Source organism: Pecten maximus, chromosome 8 (assembly GCF_902652985.1).
Source record: "Pecten maximus chromosome 8, xPecMax1.1, whole genome shotgun sequence".
Taxonomy (NCBI): domain Eukaryota; kingdom Metazoa; phylum Mollusca; class Bivalvia; order Pectinida; family Pectinidae; genus Pecten; species Pecten maximus.
In genome coordinates, this window is record NC_047022.1 from 29,289,155 (window position 1) to 29,306,490 (window position 17,336).

Sequence of the window (17,336 nt, forward strand, 5' to 3'; positions counted from 1 at the left end):
TACATTTTTTACCAGTGAAAAAGTGATATTTTTCACTTGTGAAAAAATCACTTTTTATCATTTGAACAATTAAAGCACTAGACTTACAAACGACTATGAGGAAAATTAAAGCTTATCTATGTTTTGCTATAGAATTTAATAAACAGAATATCTAACAGTATCTTCAGTACAAAATTTAATATTAAATGTATTTCACTCATGTGGCTTATATTAGCCACACTCGTGAAATATGTTTTGTATTACTGAAGACACTGTTATATATCCTCTATTTGTTTACCTCTTTCTTACAAGCATGTAGCTATAGTAATATGACATTTTGAAGGGGCATCTGAATAACAAATACAGTAAAATCGAAGATACCTTATACAAACGTATAATTCCCAACTATGGTTCAATTTAATACAAGTAACTTGATCAATGTTTACCATGCATCATGGCTAACTATGGGCCATACTGTTGATATGTAATTTGCCAAGCTGTTTTTAAATTTCAACAAAACATGCAAAAATGTATTTTTCAAATGAACACAGTTAGATCATTTATATTATATATATTGCACAAAATAATCATGCGGTTTTGCTGACATTTTTCTAAAGCATGCAATAGCAGAATTTGTTTGACCAAATTTGATTTTATAATATGTATAAACACAGATTCTATTTTGATCTTGAAATGCAAATGGCGTTTGTTAATTATATCACACACATGTGGCATTGAAGGAGGCATTTTAGACATACAACCTGCCCTTATTAGTCACTATTAAGATCCTGGACATGGCGATAAGTTTGTTTTACGAAATATTTTCAATCGCTGAATTTTGGGTAAAAGATGCACAGTTCTAAAAAAGCCCAAAATTCACCAGGTCAATAATTTCAAAAATTTGTCTTAAAAACGTCCTTCTTACTATGCTACCATCATATGTCTTAATAGTATGATATAGGAGCATTTTAATTGATTGAAATGCCTGCCTTTATTCGTGTTTAGAATTCAGCGTTATTCTCCTATAAAGATAACCAAAAAATCACAAGTAATACATGTGACTGCACATTGCGATGTTTCACATAATGTAATTACTGCTTAAATATGTTTATAAAGCTCAACATAATATTTACATACGTGTACTCAAAATGTATTTGTTATTGAAAAGGATATTTCAATTACTAAAATTTTGACCGCTGTCTACGTGGATGCGTGTTAAAGTGGTATGGAAGACCTGAACAGGTAAAGGACAATTGCCACCATGGTTTCAGAAGAGGCATATTTATTGTATTGCCCGAGGAAAAACAATTGTACGTCAGGTCAAAGTTTTTACTACAGCTTGTCAGGGTTAGTAACTGTGTGGATATTAGCATGCAATCGGTTCATTATTTCCTTGCGATCTGCGATCTCCTTGTCGTATCCCCTTAAGTCACGTGTTCATATGTTAGACAATGGCTTGACCCATGCTAGTCTTATGGTACAAATTCGTTATAACATATCAGAATTGGGGCGTTGATAATGACTAGAGAGATATACTCCGACAATGAATTAGAATGAACACAAGCGCATTTGATTTTTTTTCATAAATTTTGAAAGAGGTTCAGTGTCTGGTGACAAAAATAGAGTTTGAAAGGATTACCCTTGGACGTTTGTTGCTATTCTCCGCTTGGTTTTTCTTCCTGATCACTGCTTTACGGAGATAATATCAACGCAAACAATTCAATCTAATCCAAAATGGCACAGAGAGACTCCCAAGCCTAACAGAAGAGCTTAATGACAAGTAGTAAGTAAGTTATCAAGAATATACTTCCTCCCGTCACTGGACTGCCTCGTCCGGTCTCACAGAACATCCAGATGTTATATAATGATGTATTATAATATTTGTAACATTAAACATCTTTTTGCGACGCCCGAGTAAGGTGGCTAATTTCCGCCGTGTCGCACTGTCGCGACAACGCGACAACGCGCCATGCGAAGAGCGACACTGCGACTTAGAATATGGTCGCCATGTCGCATTGGTGGAGTACTTTTGCTGAGTTGCGTACTGTCGCTCTTAGCTTGGAGGGGCGCCTATGCGGCAATGCGATACGGTAGAAATTAGCCACCATACCCGATACCTATTCCCGATACTACATGTATTTCACAATCACGAAGTTTATCTATTACGCTGCATACGCATACTTCCTTTTCGTGTCACCGTACAAAGTACCCAGGAAACATATTTGAAGCGAGGTCAACGTGAACCAGCGTCCGGTACGTAATATTTGTTAATTTACCATGAACGTTTGTATTGTAAATGTTGTTTATTATAATATAGAAAGTGTATCTTTAACCTCGTACAATGGATCTGTCAGGTTAACATAGCAAACGTACGCGGGGTACATGTATACATGCACTTTGTCACGTACATGGTGGGTTATGCAATGCATACAGCAGAATGCACGGTTATCGGGCTATTCTTGTACTAATAATGGTATTTTCCTTATTGTTTTTCTCTTTTTGTTATTTATTTAACAAGTAAAACATCAGAAAACAGTGTCTTAATTATCATTATTATATTCTTCAACAACGAATACCAGTGCCCGATGCGTGTCGAATACGGATATATGCCTACGGATAAGGCTTCCCTAAAACATGTACTGCAGGCTTCCAACAGGGGTTCAGATCACTGAGTCAATAATAAAAAAAACTTATCTAGGGATCGAACTCTGGGGTTCATTTATCATTTTAAGTTATAGGAACGTATCAAGCCCCTGTGCTTTCAATGTGTTGTGGACTGCTTGCTCAGAGGTCATACCTAGCCGGCGCCATTTGTCAACGCAATTTTATCGCTTTCTGAAAAAAACCAAAAAAACCGTGCCTCCAAATAAGCATTGTATACAAATATAATCTCTATACTCAGAGCTTTCGTTCCTTTAACTCACATTTTGATGATGATGGCCAGTAATCAGGGCATTTTGTTGTTGCGATTGGTCGAATTAAGGAGTGATGTTAATTTATTAACAATATTATGTAACATGTATTAATATGTACCTATATTCGGACTGTCGGGACTATTTGGCCTTCAGACTATCGGATTAAAGGACATCCGGAATATAAGGATGCCAACAATCCGTTATCAGGATTCCTTATAAATTACTCAAACCATGCCACCAAATAATAAATAATAAATAGCGATTATTTTTCATTGATTTTGATATCTCATTGAAAGCATATACAAATTATATTTTCCACATAACGTATATCCATTTGGTGAATACTGGTGTTTACTTAATCAAGCTTCGTGTGGTCTTAGATAGATGTGGTTTACCACAAGTAATATTACTTGGTTCCTGTCTGATAAAATCCGTCTGTTGACTTTTAATTTATATTTTTTGTCGGGGTCAGCTGTTTACCGGCTGGTAATATCTAAAAATAGACAAAATAGCAGAATCTCGTGATATCATGGGACAATTACTCGTTGTTGTGCAGATATAACACTAGTGAATAGATTATAAAATATCTGGATAAAACAGTAGTACGCCAGCTAGCTACAGGGAAATCGTTACGACGAGCTCAAATATCGTCTCTGCTATTGACGCTTGAAAGGTACGTATTTGCATGTGTATGTGTTTACATATGTGCGAATCACATGCGACCGAGACGAGAATATATTGAGGACGTGTGTTAACGGAGGTAGGTTGAATCCAAGGAAGATATTCCCCTCTTCAACTGGCCTTCACACGACTTTTCGACCCAACAATACCGTATGAAAATATATGAATTACATGTGTAAACAGTAGGATTGGGATTTTTTATTAGGAATATGTGCCCTCACTCGTACAGTTCACAAATACATTTATATGTACATATACATTAACCTGTTAGTACGTATACACATGTACATGTAGCACACATGTACCTGTATATACATAGCAATACAACGATCGCTTTCATAGTTCACACTTTAACGTTATCAATCCGCGGTCTATATTCTAGCGTACATATGTGTGTAGCTAATAACCGATGTACATTTTCTACAAATCAATGTTTTCAGTGTGTCAGGGGTGCGCGGAGGGGGGACGCGTCAACGACAGAGACCAATATGTATCTAGAATATTTTTTTTTAAGTCTCGTAATGTAATTCCTTTGACTAATCCGTGCTGTTACATGTATATCAATGTACTAATTGCCACCATTTCCTTTACGGAGCTCCCGATATTAAGGCGTTTAGTTTAGAGAACAATATTAATATAATAAAAAACTAATAATATGTAAAAAAAAAAAAAAAAAAAAAAAATTGGATTGATGATTGGCCCAACCTACTTCTCGCTGAATGAGGTTATTTGGATCATAGAAGAGGTTTCTTTTTTATAAAAGACATTCTAAATTGAATTATTCTTTGTAAACACGCTAAACAGTTACTGGGCCATATCTGTGTTAATTATCTATGCTAATTTTCGTATTATTTGAATCAGATTTCATCACTTATTTTAAATGTAGCCTAAATCAGAACTACGAGTTTTTTTGTTTTTTTTGTTTTGTTTTTGTTTTTGTTTTTTATTTGTTTGCTTGTAACGAGAAAAAAAAAAGAATAGGTGAAGCATCATAGTGATATAACATAAACCTTAAATGAACAGTTTTATGTTTCAGTAATGATCACAATGGACCTCTCTATGCTGATACTTTGCACTATACTGCTCATATTTCTGTTGTGGAAAGGCAGTGCTATAGTCAGAACGCATCGGACGAATAGCGCTCTATTTTCATCTAGGCAAGTTTTGTCGATTGGAAAGCGTCACCCGATCTTTGGACATCTTCATCTGGTAGGTAATATAAGTAAAAACCTGGGTGGATGACACATACATTGTAGATGTTGTACACAGGCAATATTCACGTGGATTTTTTTCACGTGAATTTCACATGAATTTCACGTGAATATTTTTTCACATGAAATTCACATTATTTTTTTTTACGTGAAATTCACATGCAAAAAATTCACATGAAAAAAATCATGTGAATTTCACGTGAAATTCACGTGATTTCATGTGAATTTCACGTGAAGGAATATTGCCTGTGCAATCATACATCACTAAAATGTTATTTCCTGACGGGGCCTTATTGGATGGGACCAACGTAAAGACAGCTTTGTAATGCTATTTTATTGAGATGCCATCTAGAAACAGACGCATTGGCATGACATCTCTCCCGGTCAATTATACGGACACCTGCACCAGACCCAGGTTCCATCCGCGTTCATTAGTTAAGGAGATGGCTTAACTTATTGTTCCCATAGGAAAGCATTATTAGATCTCAGGATACTTATTTAATGAATCTTTCTTCAAATCTGTATTGCCTTCCTATGCAAAATCTTAAGTCATGGAATTGTCTTACGTTAACTGATGAATATGAATGAAAATGGGACCCGATGTCATTTAGCAGGCACCTTGACATGACACCTCTTCCTGCCCATTACATGGTGACACCGAAACAGGCCAATTACGCTTCCGTGTGCATTTTGTTCCTGTGAGTATTTCATCAAAACCTGCAATGGATATGGCAGAAATGTATCAAGAGAGCCACTTATTCTACCCGTACTTCAGTGAAGTCTGGATATCTGGAAAACACCGTTTTGATTGGCCAAATGATATAAGATTTTATATATCATCACTGTCATGATATACACGCATTTCTGATATAATTTTGACCAAGTTGATAATTACTGATATTTCACGTATGAAAATGTAAAAATAAAAATGATAGTAACAGATAAAATGGTATGGCAATGAAACCGTCATCATGCCAAGACCTACCTTCTCAAAACTCCTTCATTCGGCAGATAAATAATTAGCTTTTCAAGAGTCTCGGAAGGTTTTCATCAGATATATGACGTTAGATATTGTTTTAATGTCCATATTAAATTATATAGTTCTATCAATATGATGATATCAAGTAACAACAATGGTAACCGATGCTATTTATACTTTTGCATTATTACAGATTAATAAACAAAATCAGTTTTTTGTGCTTTCTTTTTTTTCTCTCCATATCTCTGCTACAAATATTTCACGTTGAGTTAAAATGTTTACTAACACGAATCTCTTACTAAAGTGTGACATTTTTTATATAGATGCCAGATTTTACGGAGTACTTACGCCTTGTGGACAAAGGTATCCAGGATACCGGGAAGAAGATATCCGGATTCTGGATAATGTTTTTCTACCCTATATTTTCCTTATGCCATCCTGAGACCGCTAAGGTTATTCTGAAGACAGCTGAACCCAAACCCGTGCAGACCGGAGGTGGTTACTTTGCATTTCTGCCTTGGCTAGGTGAGTGCTGCAGGGTGAATGATGGTTTAAGATGTGCCGATACGTATTGGTAGGAGTAGTTTTACCACCCGAAGCACATGGCAATTGTATCTGTATTGGTAACCAAAACATACAGAAGGCTGTGTTGTTGACGCCAAAAATATGCTTATAATGTACATTTTCAAAACAATTTACAGCAGAAAGTATTAGCTATCAGCAGGAAGTGTTAGGTACATCATGTACACGTATTTGACATACTTGAAATATAAAAGCATACATTAGGCCCATTAAACATATTATAATCATTCATGTATCTATTCCTTATGTTTTATGTGCCTCAACCGGGGCTTGATTTAGTAGTATTATGTGTTATTATGTGTATACTTATTTGTTCATTGCCTATCAGCTGAAGAGTCTTACTTTCAGTAAAGTCGTTGAGATATATATACAATAATGTATATCCATTGCCATTGGGTCTTTTGCAATTTAGCTGTGAACATTGGATATTTCGATAAATGTCAATTGCGCAAGTCACTGATGATACACTCTGTACAATTCATGAAAATTATGCATGACGTTAAATAGGCACTTTACGTTTAACATGATAGGAAACGGTTTATTGGTTAGCTCTGGCAGACATTGGGACAGAAATCGACGTCTTTTAAACCCAGCCTTCCATTTGAATGTCCTCAAGCCATATGTCGTCACTTTCAACAAAGTATTTGATAAGTTTTTGGTAAGTCTGGTGTGCATGGCAACCCCATAAACTTAACAGAAAATTATATAAATTAATGATGCGAATATAGGGGAATGTATATATATATATATATATATATATATTAGGTTCTACACGTATCATCATTAATCAGGTATTATTTTACATACTACAACACCGCGAGGTGACCCGAGGTTTAACAACAAAAGCAGTCTCATGAAAGATTATGGTATTTGAGTTTTTCAAGAATAGCAATACGCACATAATTCAGAATCTCAGTACGAGATACAGTATGATATGCTGGTTTATTTGTCTGGTGGTTCCGTGTCACCATTCTGGTTCTTATTTTGATGACGTTACTTTATGCGGATTTGACCTAGATTCGCATGCCGGGTACCATCCACGAGGCATAAGACGCTTACTCTCCGGAGCACATGGTCATGTTCCGATTGAACTATTCCAAAAGTAGCCCTGCGTATATATTCACATTTTGCCCTCCTTTTATACATTTTGAAACAGCATTCGGTTTCGTTTGCACCTAAGATATGTCCTTTATCATTTAAGACAAAAATGGAAAAAGCGGCAAGCGACGGCAAAGGTGTTGAGGTTAGTGAACCTGCGGGCATGGCTACTCTTGATACCGTACTGAGATGTGCGTTTTCATTTGATGAAGATATACAGGAAGCAGGGTAAATTTATAGTTGATGTATAACCTCGTTTCTATCTCGAAAATTTTAATTGATAATAATAACATGCTACCATCTGCTTGGTTCTGTGAATGAGTATACCCATCCTTTGTCACTACAGAGAAAAAATCAAAACGTCGATTACTATGACCCCGTTTTGCCAAATCCAGTATTTGTGTTGTTGTCATTGTGAGGAATATTGGAAAAGGAAGAGTATATTATTCAAAATTACAGCTCTATATATACATATTGTCTTTCTTTTATCCAAACCTAACGTTTGTGCATGTCTTCTATCTTAACCCAACGTTTGTGTCTTCTATCTTAACTTAACGTTTGTGTCCTTTATCTTAACCTAACGTTTGTGTCTTTTATCCTAACCTAACGTTTGTGTCTTTTATCCTAACCTAATGTTTGTAACTTTAATCCTAACCTAACGTTTGTGTCGTTTATCTTAACCCAACGTTTGTGACTTTTATCTTAACTTAACGTTTGTGCCTGTCTTTTTTATTAACCTAAGGTTTGTGCCCGTCTTTTAATCTAGCCTAACGTTTGTATCTGTCTTTAATCCTAACTTAACGTTTGTGTCTTTTATCTCAACCTAACGTTTGTGTCTTTTATCTTAATCTAACGTTTGTGTCGTTTATCTTAACCTAACGTTTGTGTCTTTTATCTTAACCTGACGTTTGTGTCTTCTATCTTAACTTAACGTTTGTGTCGTTTATCTTAACCTGACGTTTGTGTCTTCTATCTTAACCTAACGTTTGTGTCTTCTATCTTAACCTAACGTTTGTGTCGTTTATCTTAACCTAACGTTTGTGTCTTTTATCTTAACTTGACGTTTGTGTCTTTTATCTTAACCTGACGTTTGTGTCTTCTATCTTAACCTAACGTTTGTGCCTGTCTTTTATCTTAACCTAACGTTTGTGTCTTTTATCTTAACCTAACGTTTGTGCCTGTCTTTTATCTTAACCTAACGTTTGTGTCCTTTATCTTAACCGAACGTTTTTGTCTTTGATCTGAACCTAACGTTTGTGCCTGTCTTTTATCTTAACCTAACGTTTGTGTCGTTTATCTTAACCTAACGTTTGTGTCTGTCTTTTTTCCTAACTTAACGTTTGTATCTGTCTTTTATCCTTACTTAACGTTTGTGCCTGTCTTTTATCTTAACCTAACGTTTGTGTCTTTTATCTTAACCTAACGTTTGTGTCGTTTATCTTAACCTAACGTTTGTGTCTGTCTTTTTTCCTAACTTAACGTTTGTGTCGGTCTTTTTTCCTAACTTAACGTTTGTGTCTGTCTTTTTTCCTAACTTAACGGTTGTGTCTGTCTTTTATCCTTACTTAACGTTTGTATCTGTCTTTTCTCCTAACCTAACGTTTGTGTCTGTCTTTTCTCCTAACTTAACGTTTGTATCTGTCTTTTCTCCTAACCTAACGTTTGTGTCTGTCTTTTATCCTAACTTAACGTTTGTGTCTGTCTTTAATCCTAACTTAACGTTTGTGTCTGTCTTTTCTCCTAACCTAACGTTTGTGTCTGTCTTTTATCCTAACTTAACGTTTGTGTCTGTCTTTAATCCTAACTTAACGTTTGTGTCTGTCTTTAATCCTAACTTAACGTTTGTGTCTGTCTTTTATCCTTACTTAACGTTTGTGTCTGTCTTTAATCCTTACTTAACGTTTGTGTCTGTCTTTAATCCTTACTTAACGTTTGTATCTGTCTTTTTTCCTAACTTAACGTTTGTGTCTGTCTTTAATCCTAACTTAACGTTTGTGTCTGTCTTTAATCCTAACTTAACGTTTGTGTCTGTCTTTAATCCTAACTTAACGTTTGTGTCTGTCTTTTATCCTTACTTAACGTTTGTGTCTGTCTTTTTTCCTAACTTAACGTTTGTGTCTGTCTTTAATCCTAACTTAACGTTTGTGTCTGTCTTTAATCCTAACTTAACGTTTGTATCTGTCTTTTATCCTTACTTAACGTTTGTGTCTGTCTTTTATCCTAACTTAACGTTTGTGTCCTTTATCCTAACCTAACGTTTGTGTCTGTCTTTAATCCTAACTTAACGTTTGTGTATGTCTTTAATCCTAACTTAACGTTTGTGTCTGTCTTTTATCCTTACTTAACGTTTGTATCTGTCTTTTATCCTTACTTAACGTTTGTGTCTGTCTTTTATCCTAACTTAACGTTTGTGTCTGTCTTTAATCCTAACTTAACGTTTGTGTCTTTAATCCTAACTTAACGTTTGTGTCTTTAATCCTAACTTAACGTTTGTGTCTTTAATCCTAACTTAACGTTTGTGTCTGTCTTTAATCCTAACTTAACGTTTGTGTCTGTCTTTTTTCCTAACTTAACGGTTGTGTCTGTCTTTAATCCTAACTTAACGTTTGTGTCTTTAATCCTAACTTAACGTTTGTGTCTGTCTTTTATCCTTACTTAACGTTTGTGTCTGTCTTTTATCCTAACTTAACGTTTGTGTCTGTCTTTTATCCTAACTTAACGTTTGTGTCTGTCTTTTTTCCTAACTTAACGTTTGTGTCTGTCTTTAATCCTAACTTAACGTTTGTGTCTGTCTTTAATCCTAACTTAACGTTTGTGTCTGTCTTTAATCCTTACTTAACGTTTGTATCTGTCTTTTATCCTTACTTAACGTTTGTGTCTGTCTTTTATCCTAACATTTCTTAACACCCTAATGTTATTCTTGTTTTAGAAGTGGATTTCACATGGCGAATTTCACGCGGTTATGGTCAGAATACGCCTTTTATTATTGACTGAATAATTGATCTATTAAGGGATTAATTTTATTCATAAAATGTATAAATACATTGACATTGACCTCTACTCTTCCATAGGTCGAGGCATCCGTATGTAGATTCTGTCCAGAACATAGTGACTCTAGCGGGCGCTAGGATGTTGTAAGTATAAAGTATCCCATAGTATGATTGAACATTGGTAACAGCGTATACCAAGTAAACATCTTTTCGCGGTGGACTACTAAGTATTAGTATTCTGAATAAGTATTTGTATGGGTCCATATCTTAAACCTGATACATGTACTTGGTGTTGATATTGAAATGAAATATATATGAATGTACAATATTGATACATTCAACTGTATTGTGTATTGTGTGTGACTTACGTTGTGTGTTGATTATGATTTTAATTCATGAAGTGCCATATTGAAGAATGAAAATCATTGACAAATGATCACTCTTAACATTTCTAATCCACAGGCATATACATGTATCTAGAAATAATTTACACTAGGAAATGAATTGTCTCTTGTAAATGTGTGCTCTGTATTGATCAATGCATACTGTTAGCTCATTAAGAACCATTATATAGAAACTGGACTTAGCGTAGTCATACTGTAACCCTATGTATTTGATGTAAAACATGCCATATTAAGTTGTGTTTCTATGCAGAAAACCATGGCTTTATCCGGAATTATTCTTTCGGCTATCTGCTGATGGAAGGAACTTTTTCCGTCATGTAAAATACGTACACGACTTTGATGAAAAGGTCATCCAACAGCGACGACAATCCATGGTACGTAATTTGTATTACTTGTATAAGTTTTTCATTGAATCACAACAGATGTATCGGTAAATGAATATTTACAAACTATTTACCTATTTATTTGGCTTGCGAATTATTTTAAGGAGATAAAGTCAACAAAACTATATACCATATGTATAATCGTATTGTATGACGTAGTGGATGATTCCGGTGCTTAACACGCAATATGAACGTATGTGTCTATGTAGAAAAACATGACTTTATACAGAACTATTCTTTCCGCTTCCTAATGACGGAAAGAGGTATGTTCCGTTATGTTGAGGTATTCAAACATGATGTCAAAGAAGTAGAATTAAATGGATGTCAGAATTACCTTTCCAACATACTGGAACATGTATATAGATCTATTGGATATCAGGCATGTGAAATCCTTTGTATATTAAGGAAGTTGCCACCGTCACAGTTCTCATTTTGAGGTCTTTGCATTACCCGAACTTGACCTTGATCTATATGGTAGGTGTTATTGATGACGTAAAACACGCTTACCCTTTCAGAGCGCTGGTCCTTGTTCTTTGTTTATATACATTTTGATCATATATTGCACTCGGTTTATTGATTTTGAGTTGTTAACACGATGATCCAATATCTGGTACATACACATAAACACATTTTATATCTGGTGTATCATATTTTTCAGCGTACAAGAAAAAATACCGTAGACTTTTTTTTGGATTTCGTGCTTTTCGGTAATCTGGCTCTGTTTTATAGAATCGTTCTTTGAGTGTATATTGCTCGTATGGTTTAAAACACTTCAAATATCAAAGAAATACTGGGATGGCATTTGTTATCGATATACCAACATGTTAATGTAATCGCGTTTGCTTGAAGGCGGTAGATGCATCCACGAAGACCAAGGGTCGACTGGATTTCCTTGACATTCTTCTTACCGCCCGAGATGACAACGATACAGGACTGACCGACCGTGAGATCAGGGACGAAGTCGACACCTTCCTCTTCGGTGGTCAGTTATACAAATGTTTGAGTCGTTTTGTTTTTCTGTGGTATAATTGATTGCAAGATATTGGAAGGAGAAGTGAGTTAGAATCAAAGTGTATTGACTAGCTTTTTGCACGAAGGAGCAATATGTCACGCGGCACTGTTTAGCCAATCAGGAAGTGGGAAAATATTATACAATATATACAATGTATTATTAACAATGAAATGATCATAGTGAAATTTTTTGACGATACCGATTAATTCATTACTTGCCAATACAGGTCATGACACCACTGCGGCGGCTATCAGCTGGACAATGTATTTATGCTCGAAACATCCAGAGGAACAGCAGAAGCTATACGATGAAGTACAGCGAGTAGTAGGAGAAAAGCCGCAGGTGGAATGGTACGATTTAATATAATAGGTAACCGGTATGAGACCGATTTTTCTGTTGCCCTGGAAAGTTGTCGAAATAGAATAACTTCATCGTTTATACAGCGTAACCCAATGAAATTAAATGTCACACACTTTATACGCAACCGTTTATTTTGTTCAACATTTTGAATAAACCACAGATATTTAACCTTCATGCTTAACTTTTTAAAAAAGAGATATCACAGAAACGATGTTTTTTTTTTTCTCACCTTCGTTTGAGACCAGGGGATTACTCATTCATAACAATACGATGTCTTGTATTAATATTAGGCTAAAATCTTATATAAAAGGGTCACCAATCACCACCTCCTTTGGTATATGTAATACATACATCATTGTAGGTATTTTAAGCTTCTAAACACGCTTTTGGATATGAAGAAAATGCTTCATTGGTTTAGGTCACCTTGTTCCATCATCAACTTTGACTTGTTAAGAGGCTGATTTCTGTAATAAAAACATCATTGGAGCCTGATTCGAGAATCATATTCCATTCAATGTGTCTGTCCGAACATCTAAGGCTCACATATTCTTCTTTTCTTGAACTAGTATTCGATACACAATTGAGTTAAAAAATCCTGTTTCTTTTTTGCAATTCTTCCTCTTGTGTAGTAAGTCAACGAAATATTATTTGATATGACGTCATTTATATTCCGAATAGCCGAATAAGGATAGATTCTGTATATTTATACGGTGTTCATGTGTAGTTGTAAACTGATTCAGCTTTAAAAATACAGAAGTTATTGGCATGTTTTGATTTTGATTTAGTGGTACATTGTATATAAAACAGTATCCCACACGCATAGCTGGTTCTAGGATACATTAGTGATGTTAGGGACAAATTTTGGAATACAGGGAAGATTTAAGCCTCAATAAATGGAAAAAATAAAACTCTGACTGAAATAAATTTGGTAGATTTTCGAAAAAGGTAACAACATGTGTATATATCTGTACCTATGTCGCTCGCCACGAGACTGTATTCTAAGTATTCAATGTAACTTATCAATGATTTGGAATCACAATTGAAGTTTTTGATAAATTACACGTGTAAAATACTTAGAAATGAAGAATTATATTAACAGTGATTCTACATATGTAAATGCAAATGCCCGTTAACTACAGCTGCTATTATCAGGTAAATTTTTATTAATTCTAGGTCAGATATTCAGGAGATGTCCAGATTGTCACTGTTTCTGAAGGAATCGTTACGGATGTATGCACCTGCTTGTGCGGTTGCTAGAATCACAACAAAGGAACATATAGTGGATGGATTGACGCTCCCTGCAAACACTGAAGTGAACATCCTCATCGATTCTATCAACCATCGTGAGGACATATGGAAGGATCCCGAAGTAATTTAATTGTTTTGCAAAACTAAATGCAAATATGAGATACATTTATATTTCATTTCACGTGCTTACGTTGATTTTGCAGTTTCGATAATTGTAAAATGCTCTTGGTTAAAGTAAAACATTTAAACTTTTATGCATTTATATGCAACTTGATACAAGTAGTGAGCTTAAAAACCTTCAATGTCCATTTTGTAGGTATTCATTAAAATTGGATCTGCTAACCAATAGACAAATATTTATTAAATTTGAAATGGTCCTACTTATGAAGGTTAAACGTAAATTTGTTTATTCGCTTGTGCCTAAATGTTGGATTTATTTCAGACATTTCGGCCTGACAGATTTGAAGATTCTGATAGAGATCCATACAGTTTTGTGCCATTCTCTGCTGGTCCTAGGTAATCTGTAACGATGGTCAGATCAACATTAACTGTTGTTTCGTCATCGTTTGTAATAGTTACTAATCCCTTATGGCGAACCAATTAGTGACCAGTCCTACAAGGACAAAACAGCTATTGTTTCGTCATCGTTTATATAACTTCATTTAATAGTTACTAATCCCTTATGGCGAACCAATTAGTGACCAGTCCTACAAGGACAAAACAGCTATTGTTTCGTCATCGTTTATATAACTTCATTTAATAGTTACTAATCCCTTATGGCGAACCAATTAGTGACCAGTCCTACAAGGACAAAACAGCTATTGTTTCGTCATCGTTTGTATAACTTCATTTGATAGTTACTAATCACTTATGGCGAACCATTTAATGACCAGTCCTAGAAGGACAAAACAGCTGTTGTTTCGTCATGGTTTGTATAACTTCATTTAATAGTTACTAATCCCTTGTGGTGCACCATTTAGAGACCAGTCCTAGAAGGATAAAACAGCTATTGTTTCGTCATCGTTTGTATAACTTTATTTGATAGTTACTAATCACTTATGGCAAACCATTTAATGACCAGTCCTACAAGGACAAAACAGCTATTGTTTCGTCATCGTTTATATAACTTCATTTAATAGTTACTAATCCCTTATGGTGCACCATTTAGAGACCAGTCCTAGAAGGATAAAACAGCTGTTGTTTCGTCATCGTTGCATAACTTCATTTAATAGTTTCTTATCCCTTGTGGCAAAACATTTAGTGACCAGTCCTAGAAGGACAAAACGGCTGTATATTCAGTTTGATTCATCTTACACTAATTTTTTATTTCAAGGTGTATATCTTTTTTTTTGCACAATCCTTCTAAAATAGAACGCAAATTTCAAATATCTAACTTGATTTCTCGAACAGGCTTGATACCATCTATACCACCACAGATCATTGTCTTAGTTTTCTATTATGCATCAATACCAGATCATTGTCTTAGTTTTCTATAATGTAGTAATACCAGATTATTGTATTAGAAATAGAGCAAATTTAAATTTCTGATAAGTGTGTTTATGCGTAGTGACTAGTTCAACGGAACATTTCACAAAAGCACTGACTGATTCTTTTTAGATACGATATTGAATAAGTGGACATTATTAAGGCTTGAATGGAAGTTTTGAATGATAAACCTTCAGTTCAAAAACACTCCCCGTGAGGGTAAATACCATCTTGGAAATTGGGAAATTGTAGGGAAGAAGGATGCAGCCCTGTCGCTAAAATACTCTAGGATCGGGTGTAAAATCAAGAACCAGTTAAGAAATTCAAATCATATCTTTACTTAATTGCATTATTGAAATGTACATTTTGGACCCATGGCTGATTTTCTTGCTCTTTTCCACAGAAACTGCATAGGCCAAAACTTTGCCATGACCGAACTAAAGGTGGCTATTTCGAAGATCATTAAACGGTAAGTACAAAAAATTGGAGAATGATACACGTATTCGGTTAAAATACCAAACAAGATTGGTGTAGAGTGATGGAGGACTAGCAAGTTAAAATACTAATATCATGGTTCACAATGAAAACTAAAGACTAGCATAGCAACCTTTAACGATAAAATATAGGTTGATCATAATCTGAATGAAATCACCAGACCCTCGACGATTACTTTCATTAAGTACTATAAAATACATCTTTTCAAAAGAGCAGTATGACATGCGGATGTTATATTGAAGTTCATTGTAGGTAGAGAGATATATTGAAATATTTAGCTTGTCATATCACCTTTATTTGGCAAATACTGTAGACAATGAAGTATCAGCATATCAAACGAGAATAATTAATTTTTATTTGTTTTCATGGTAAATACTCAAATGTCATTGGTCGAAAAATTCTTTTCATTCTTCTATGAAAGAAATTCCGAGAATGGCGCGAAAAATGTGACGTCACAATACGACAATTGACGTTGCGTATTGATTTGAGAAAAAGAATCCCATTTAAAACCAATAAAATTGTACATAAAACATGTTTTAAATTAGAACATCATTTTCAAAAATTAATTATAAGCGTTGATGTCAATTTTTTTTAGTTTCATCGGGGTATGAAACAAATTTTGTTTGCAAACTTCTGTAAGAATCCGCTACGCGGATTCATACAGTTTGCAAACAAAATTTGTTTCATACCCCGACGAAACTAAAAAAAATGACATCAATGCTTAATTCCTTGGTATACACTTGTGTATTCAACTGTAAATATTTACTATTTAATTACAGATTCAGGATTCTGCCTGATCTTGATCATGAGACTATTCCGCGTAAGGAAGCCGTTCTTCGCTCCAAAAGCGGCGTATGGGTGAAACTGGAAAAGCGTCATCAAAGCTAATACATTATGTAGGACTCGAGTTGGCTGGTGTAAAGAATGATTGCATCAACGGAAATGCTGACAGTTATATTGATCTCCTTGTTCATGATTGTGATAACGCATATATTGTTTTAATTCTGTACGCATTTGATTAGGTTTTTGCGTAATATTGATTCAAACATTATTAAAGGATCATATCATTTCAATTAGATATGCTGATGTAGATGTCGATGATGTGGTACCAGAAATGTCGTAGAACGCATGATTGATGTTGACTTGCCCTGTGATAAAGCTAACCAATAACTGTTTATAAAACGTAACAAAACGGCTCAACTGAAATAACCGCTGTGGAGGAACAAGAAAAACGGAAGTTTGAACGGACCATATCACAAAAAATAAGTCGTTGGCATTTCCTCCCAACAGCTATTCAGCCGAGAATTTAATCTTTAGCAGCTATGATTTAGTTAAAAATAAATTAGGAGTGTTGTTATTTTTGTTTATGTTGTGTCTCTTGGTGGCATCAGTACAATGATAGTGGGTTCAGTCATACTCCCTAAAGTTTCCTGACCGTAATGACTTTGACAGTTATCTTCTGTTTAGCCATTTGTCAGTTACGATGACCACAAGGTTTCTACCATAAACAAAAG

At 34.9% G+C, this 17,336-nt stretch overlaps 1 protein-coding gene across 3 annotated transcripts; it reads left to right on the top strand.

The window, feature by feature from the left end:
* The first annotated feature begins 2,084 nt into the window (after window positions 1-2,084).
* Window positions 2,085-17,179, top strand: LOC117333130 (cytochrome P450 4F3-like). 3 transcript variants are annotated; one of them, XM_033892267.1, is made up of 13 exons: window positions 2,085-2,232; window positions 4,612-4,784; window positions 6,089-6,290; window positions 6,878-7,005; window positions 7,549-7,673; window positions 10,517-10,579; window positions 11,090-11,213; window positions 12,072-12,204; window positions 12,461-12,584; window positions 13,768-13,963; window positions 14,285-14,358; window positions 15,731-15,796; window positions 16,602-17,179. In XM_033892267.1, exons 2-13 carry the CDS (start codon window positions 4,614-4,616, stop codon window positions 16,708-16,710), a joined length of 1,515 nt encoding a protein of 504 aa, XP_033748158.1. In that variant the 5' UTR covers window positions 2,085-2,232; window positions 4,612-4,613; the 3' UTR covers window positions 16,711-17,179. The 3 variants fall into 3 exon arrangements, with proteins under 3 accessions (XP_033748158.1, XP_033748156.1, XP_033748159.1); XM_033892265.1 differs by lacking the exon at window positions 2,085-2,232 and adding an exon at window positions 3,389-3,567; XM_033892268.1 differs by lacking the exon at window positions 2,085-2,232 and adding an exon at window positions 3,643-3,725.
* Window positions 17,180-17,336: the final 157 nt, after the last annotated feature.